Source organism: Natrix helvetica, assembly GCF_964273705.1.
Source record: "Natrix helvetica genome assembly, chromosome: 4".
Classification (NCBI taxonomy): Eukaryota; Metazoa; Chordata; class Lepidosauria; order Squamata; family Natricidae; genus Natrix; species Natrix helvetica.
In genome coordinates, this window is record NC_138550.1 from 40,912,199 (window position 1) to 40,920,475 (window position 8,277).

The 8,277-nt window shown below is 39.0% G+C and overlaps 1 protein-coding gene across 1 annotated transcript; it reads left to right on the plus strand.

Annotated features, from left to right (window-relative positions):
• Positions 1-1,130: 1,130 nt before the first annotated feature.
• Positions 1,131-8,070, plus strand: CD101 (CD101 molecule; the record flags this gene model as incomplete). The annotated part of the gene is made up of 3 exons (XM_081953140.1): positions 1,131-1,488; positions 4,160-4,576; positions 7,518-8,070. The coding sequence occupies 3 exons, from the start codon at positions 1,131-1,133 to the stop codon at positions 7,691-7,693; spliced, it is 951 nt and encodes a 316-aa protein (XP_081809266.1). The 3' UTR covers positions 7,694-8,070.
• Between the last annotated feature and the right edge of the window lie 207 nt (positions 8,071-8,277).

An 8,277-nucleotide genomic window follows, 5' to 3' on the forward strand; every position in this document is an offset into this window, starting at 1 on the left:
AGCCCCTCTGCGTCTTCCCTCTTCCTGGATTCACTCAGATGTTTTTAAAACCCACAGTATGTGCACAGCACACAGTTCCAGCCCCTATGCCTCTTCCCTCTTCCTGGATTCACTCAGACATTTTTAAAACTCACAGCTGTGCACAACACAAACTTCCAGCCCCTAAGCCTCTTCCTGGATTCACTCAGACATTTTTAAAAGAGTGGAAGAGTGTGTGTGTGTGTGTGTGCACCGGCTGTGAGTTTTAAAAATGTCTGAGTGAATCCAGGAAGAGGAAAGAGGCAGAGGGGCTGGAAATGTGTGTTCCTATGGTATCTTCCAGCCCCTCTGCCTCTTCCCTCTTCCTGGATTCACTCAGACATTTTTTAAAACCCACAGCCTGTGCACATACACACACTTCCATCCCCTCTGCCTCTTCCCTCTTCCCCAACATCCTCTCCCCCCGCCCAGCCACTCACCAGTTCTTTCTTCTTCTGGTTCTTCTTCTGAGAACTTTCTGGCAGCATGGTAAGGATGGATGGGGCAAGTGAAAGAGCAAACGAGGAGAGGGAGCATTCCGGTATGGGGCCTCCTGACCAACAGGTATGGGAAGGCACGCCAACTTTCACCATCCGTTACGGCCGTACCGGTCCGTACCAGTTGAAACCCACCCCTGATGTTGCCTTTCATAATAAAAGTTTCTAGAACATTAGCTTTTATTAAATTATTATAAAGATTAATTTTTAAATCATTTCAGTATATCTTACTACTGGTTATAAATATGATAACAACATATTTCAAAAACTAAAATGTTGCCTGACAATGCACAGGAAGAAACAGACTGAACATATGGAAAAAAATTAAAACTCAATATAAGTTTATCAAAATAATAGGATTTATTTAATAAAACTAAAGCAGAATTCATAGTATTTGTGAATTCTAATGCAAGTTTTTTGAATGTCACAAATGTTCTTATTTTCATTATATTACCACCATCTAACAATAGTTGTTGGAAAGTTTAAACTGTCTTGCTCTCATCTACCACTTCATGGGTCTGGACAATGCCTTTTTTGAATATTTTAATGTAATAAATTGGACTGATTCTACTATCTTTTAATAATTTGTTCATAGATCCCTGTGTGGGATACCATATGGTGTCTATTCAGAAAGGACCTCTTTATCGAGTAGAAGGGACACACATCACTATTTGGTGTAATGTCAGTGGCCACCAAAAATCGGTGAAACAGAATTTCGAGTGGTCCACTTATCAGCTATCAGCTCCACAGAAGGAGATGCAGATCATCAGCACTGGAGAGAAAGCATTCTCTTATGCTTTCTACTCCAAGCGTCTTGAAACTGGGGAAATCTACATTGAAAAGATCAAGGAAGATTCTGTTCTCCTGCACATCACAGACCTTAAGAAGATGGATGCTGGTGTATATGAATGCCACACACCCAACACAGAAGAGGTTTATCTTGGCACTTACAGTGCTAAAACAAATATCTCAGGTATGCTAAAGTATGAGGTGCCTATTCACTTCCAAGGCTATAGAAATTTTCATGTTGGATGTTTGATTTACTCTACTATATTTTTTCTACTCCACATGGAGAGTGAAATGTACTTGTGAGACACTATATGTGTCTGCTTATCTAAGTTCAGCTTAGTGATCATAAGTTGTTCATTCTACATAACAATACATAATTGTAAATTTTCAGAACAAACTAGATAATTAATTCCACTTTGGTGTTAACTTTATATGTGGGGCACTATTAATTAATTCTACATCCATTATAATACTATTGTGGGATTCGATAGCTATCTGGCTAGATTACTATCTTCTTAGTGATCAACATTCAGTCAGCCTTTAATTATATCCTGTAACTTTCAAACAAAACTAAGAATTAATTCTCTTTTAACTTTACTTGGGAAAAGAAATAATGTGTGGGTACATTGGTCATACATTTGGAATGATTGATTGTGCTTCATTGTAATTGATCGAGGACTTCAATCTTACCCTTTCCCCAAGAAGTCATGGTCACACCTAGGGTGAAACATTATCCCAAAATCTCCTCCACAATTATTCAGAATTTGCATTGGAATTTGGATATGATTTTTTTTTTGTGAAGGCCTAATACTTTTGCCAGAGATAGTTTTTTGGGTGAGTGGTTAAGGGATCAAGATAGAAACCAGGAGGCTGAGTTGAACTGCCACCTTGGGCACAAAGTCAACTAGATGACTTTGGCCTAATTACTTTTTTGTCTCAGCCCTAAAGAAAAGGCAGTGGCAAACCTCTTTTAAAAAAAACTTTTGCTAAGAAAACTGCAAGGACTTATCCAGGTAGTCTCCAAGAATCAGTTACAATTGAGTGGAAGAAAAAAAATTGCAATTGCACACTATCAGAAGAGCTCAGGTATTTCATGAAAATGCCTTCTCTTGCAGATGACCGAAAGATAAATAGTATTTGAAAATTGCAGCACACATAAGCAATGTGTTGTACTATATATTTCAGTGATTGTACATGTAGTCCTCATTGAACAACCATTTATACAGTGACCATTACTAGTTACAGCTGCGCTGACAAATGGTTCTCACATTTTGTTCCTGCAATCATGGCCTTTGCAATATTCCTGCGGTCAAATGATCAGAAAGAGCCAGTTGGATCTAAATAGATAAGGCAACAGACTAGAAAGCAGGAGACTGCAAGCTCAAGTCCTCCCTTAGTCATGAAAGCCAGCTGAGTGACTTTGGGCCAGCCTAATCCACCTTGACAGGATTGTTGTGAGCAAAATGGGAGGAAGGTATGTTAGATATATTCACTGCCTTATTTGTAAAAATAATAAAAAGGGCTTACAAATAACATAAATAATTCAGTCTTGGCATCCTGTCTACATTTATGACTGCAGGGGCTCTTCAATTCTGTCACCTGCCTATGTGACTCAATTTCTATCCTTTTGGACATCCTGCATAGTGGCAGGGGCAGCATTGGTGACATTGGAGCTAAAGCAAAGGATTGGGTCCTCCTTCAGCCATCTCAGCTAGCTGCCACCACTCTGGGGACTATGGCAGGCAGCTAAAACTGCTGAAGGCCCTGGGGCTCTACTTCAGCCCCAGTCCCACAGCTGAAGAGTGGGGGTTTGAGGTGGCAATCCTCAGGGATGGTGGTGATGCCAGCAGTGTTAGGGCTAAAGTGGAGTCTGAGGGTATGGCAGGCAGCTAAAACTGCTAAAGGCCCTGGGCCTCTACTTCAGCCTCAGTGCCATTGCAGTTGAAGAATGCTGCTGTGCAGGGGGCCAAAAGGACAGAGAGTGGGAGTGATATAGCAGGGTGAGATAGTTCAAGAGTGGGAAATCCCTTACTTTAAGGAAGCTCAGGCCTAGGAGTGACCAAGCAGGGAATGTATTGGATAGGGATGGGTTTTCACCTAATGATCAGTCACATTCAGTTAATGGGATTTCTGTTGCTAAGTCACATTAGTTTTAGTTTAGAGATGAAAATTCCGGTCCACTATTGGAAGTCTGAAAGAAAAATATTGGGCGATGTTTTTACCTTTAGTGCCCTTGAATTAGAATTAGTGGGGGAAATGTAAGAGTTGAAAGGGACTTCAAAAATTTTAAGCAGAACGTAAACTAAGGAAACTACAAAAAGGGAAGAGGTTAAAAAATATATAATTTAGAGAAAGATTCCAAGGGAAAAGCAGAAGCCATTTTCTGACTTCAAAAAGCATCATTTAATCAATACTGGCAAATGGCAGAATTTGAAATGTAAATTTGCACCTTACAATTGGGCAATGAGGAGTTGCATGGAATGGTCACTTGGGTTTTGGTCTCCATTCACTTTTGTTTTACTACTTAGAAACAAACTTTACAATCATATAACTCATAAAGTTCATTTTGCTTCTTCCTCCTTTTCTCATTAAACAAATTATACCCTTAACTGTTGGTTGTTTCCCACACATCCTTTCAGAAAACATGAGGGCCAGAAGCATCATGTATGGTATTAGCATGCTAGCATTTTACTGTCATTCATCCTAGTCTTAATTGTTTGAATCCAGGTTCACAATGCCTTCAAGATCAGTATATTGTTATCATAGTCTTTGACTAGGACACAACAATCCCCTCTACCAAAAGGGATTTCTATCTGAAGAATTTAAACTGCAATTGGTCTTTTCTTTCTGTTTAGTAATTCCAGACACACTCTCTGCCACCATGAAGACACAGGTTCTCTTGCAAAAAGAAGGCGATTCTTTGGATCTTATTTGTCAAGTATCAACAGCAACAGAACAACATACCCACATTTCTGTTGCTTTGTATGTAATACCAGAAGGAAGGGGCAGAAATGCTCAGAACATTCTTTCCCTGTCCAGGGAATACATTCTGCTTCCAGGCCCTTCCTACACTGAGCGGTTCAAAACAGGAGACATCAGGCTAGTGAAAATTGGGAACACGGAGTATAAATTTTCCATCATCAAACTTAAGCATTCAGATCAAGGGAAATTGTATTGTGAAGCAGTGGAGTGGATTCAAGACCCTGATGGAACTTGGAAAGATATTGTCCAGAAACGGACAGATACAACATCACTGACCATTAAACAGCTTGGTAAGCTTTTCTTAAACTCATGTATGGAGCATTTTATAAACAAAGTATAGTAGCTACTAAAGAATCTGTGAGACAACCGTTTATGTGTCTCACAAACATTGTTAGTTTATTTTAAGGTTCCGAGTTTTACATAACCAGATTTTAAAAAGCTTAGGTATAAATGAACATTCTATTTATCAGATCTCTCTACATCAGGGATGTCAAACTCAATTTCATTGAGAGCTGTATCAGGGTTTGTTTGACCTCGAGGAGGGAGGAGCATGGCCAGGATGGATGTGGCCAGCTTGACGTCATTCATATCAGGGTACCTGTGGTGGCCCGAGTGCTCTGCTAGAAAAAATGAGCACATGAGCTCCATTTTTGAGTGCGACAGCCTCCTGCAACCCTCTGTCAGCAAAAAGGGAGCTCAGGACGGCTGCCTGCAGACCTCTCAAACTCTGTTTTCATGAACAGAGGCACCATGGGCCAGTATTTTGCTGTTTCCAGGATGACCCCATGATCAGGATCTAAACACCTCATGGCCTTGAGTTTGACATCCCTGCTCTACACGATCAGCTACTCAGTGTGATTTGGTTTGCTTTTTCTTAAAAAGAAATAAACATATTTGAAAAATTCTATTGCTCTGTGATCCCGTCCTATCAAATCCAGAAAAACTAGAAGAAGAAAAGCAAACCTTACAAGTTTGCTGTTTTCTCAGATACAGATTTATTAAAAAATTCAGTTTAGGAAGACCAGGGGAATGGCTATGTCTTCATATCCATACAACTGCAATGATTGAAATAGTGGAGAAATAATGTCAATTATTATTTCATTGTTCAATTTGTTAGAGCTGAGATATTCCATGCCCCTGTTCATGTGATCCTGAGCCAAAGAGGCTCCTTCCTTTTGCTTTTAGCCAATTTTTCTGTGATACTAAGTAAGGGGAAATGACATCAAATTTCAGCCCATGATGGTTATGAAATCCATAACCATACAATGGCTTCTACATCTTTGCATCAAAATTGATGACTGCTACATCAAATTTTACACCAAGGTAAAAGGGAGACCTAGCCAAAACAAGTGCCTTTTATTATGATTTAATTCTGTAGTAGTAGTATATGAGTTATCCTGATTGACTTTTGCCGTAAAATTATGGCATCCATGTAGCACAATATCAGTCTTGTGCATTCAGATATTTAGTGTATTTTACAAATTTTTAGATAAGAGTTATTAGATTTCCAAATATTTCTTTTCCATTTCCTTTTTTAGTCACCCTCAGGTGTATGTTCCAAACTTCAATTTACATCTAATGTAAGTTGTAACTTACAGTATGGACTTTGAACTTTGTTATAAAGACTGCTACTGTAAATAAAGAGTTACAACTTACATTAGATGTAAGTTGAAGTTTGGACTATACACCTGGCAAAAGAAATTTTAATGCATTTGTGAATTGAAACAGCACAGTTTAAAGTTCCACTTTACCTATAAAAAGATTCAACAAGTATTTCTCAATGAAAAACATTTTAGCAGGATTTCTATTCTGCATTATTCAATGTGTTGATCATTTGGAGCAGCTAAACAATTAGTTCAAGGCAGCCATTAGCTGTAGCATTTACAATTATAGATGCCTTTCCTCCCAATACCCTGGAGAGGCGATGGGAAAGTCCATTTGGAAATATACCTTTGATGAGAATATATTCTTCTTTTTACTTGATAATTTTACTGTGTGAAAACAAAGGAACTGTTTTATTCCAATGTGTTGTGTACTGAACTGCCCTGCCATAGACTTGCCTTGCTTAGCTGATTGGCTGATTGGCTAAGATGCAGCAGCCTGCCGGCGGGAGAATCCAACTACCTGATTGGTCAATCGCCTGACAGCTCGACTATAAAAGAGCTGTCAGCTGTCTTTTGCTCGCTGTTTGCCGGTCTGAGATTTGCCGTACTTATGAGCTGTTTGTCACTGTTAATAAAGGTTGTGTTAGCTTCAACCTGCCCTGCCTCAGTCCCTGTCTGTCTCGTTCTCCCTACAGAACACAATGCATTTCTATTTGTTGCATAAATCCAAACACACACACACACACACACACACACACACACACAAACACACCCCTCTTTCATTGTTTTTATAAATAACACAAGGTGGCGAACATATCCAATTTACCTTTCTCACCCTATTTAACTGACAACAACATTGTGAGCTGGGATGGACTGAGAGAGACTGAAAGTGACTGGCCCAAAGTCACCCAGTTGACTTTCATGGCCAAGGTGGAACTTGAACTCATGGTTTCTTGCTTTCTAGTTTGGTACCTTCACCACTAAATGAAATAGACACAACTTCACCAGCACCCCAGTTATGCTTGAATTCATTCCTATGAGTCTTGGCAGGAATGATCAGTGGTGAGGAATTTGAGAGCTGCAGCCCCACCATACCTGAGGATTCTAAGTTCCTTACATTTGCACTAGGATAATTATTTTAATGGAGGTTTTTTGGGGGGAGGGAGTGGGGGAAGAGGATGGGAAGAGGTGGGATGGGAATCATGCCTTTAGTGACAGTAAGAAAACACTTCATCAGTGTTTCATAAGCATTTTAGACCTTTTCATTTCCCTTAGCCCATCCATAATGATAATGTTGGTAATTGCCTTGTCATTAGATAAATAACAGAGTTATATATTTTTCTGAGACAAAATAGAATCTGGTTATTCCTCAGGATACAAATCATGCTTCATGGTACTTAAAACCATCTACATTATCTTGGCATACCACATTGAGAAAACCAACATATACCTATCAGAGAGAGAGAAAATAATAATACAACAAAAACAAAACAACTTAGGTCCAATTTAATAACATTTAGCATGCTGCGGAATTGCCTGTGATCTGAGACAACTTCTTCATTCAGCTTCCTGGTTCAGTTACTTGATCTTGTATGTTCACTATGTGTCTTTCTTTTTATTTCTGCAGATAAAAAAATGAATATGAATAACATTGCTGTCCAAAATTCAACTCTGAACGGAGAAGAAAACCCCCCCAGGTGCTCGGTGGAAACCCAGAATATCCATGGTTCTGTATGGCTTGGCTCCGTCATTATGGGGTGGTGGTTAGTTCTGATCATTACTGGGCCTCGTCTGTCTGAATGACACTGAAGTAAGACCTAGTGTGAGAAATCTTCTAGTGCAGCAGCAAAGCAGTGACAAGCATATCCTTATGATAAGTCAGGTGGAACTGATAGACAAAGGTACATAGAGCTGCAAGATTTCTGAAATAGAAAACACACCCTAGGTTCATTTATCATTATACAGGAACAATTCATCTGGCATCAGTACAAATATGAAGTCTCAAGGTCAATCAGGCTAGATTTTTTTTCTATATATAAATCGAAGTTGTGTTGACTGATAAAATACTAGTTTTGCTCAGAACTGATAGATTGTAGCTTTTCTATTATGTAGGATGAATGTATTTGTTCAGAATTTTCCAGATCTACTCACATTCTGCCAGTAGAGTCATTCTCAGAAGTTTTGGGGTATTTGGGAATTGTGAGATTTCCGTGGCATCTAAATATATAAAATAAATGAATGGATGGATGAAAATAACTGAAGAAATTTATTTTAAAATAGCAGGGAAAAATAAAGCAGATGACATAAAACAAAAGAATAGCAGGTGTCCCAAGATAAGGGAATGGATTATGGGCTTTATAATAAGGAGAAAGAAAAATCCTGACTTC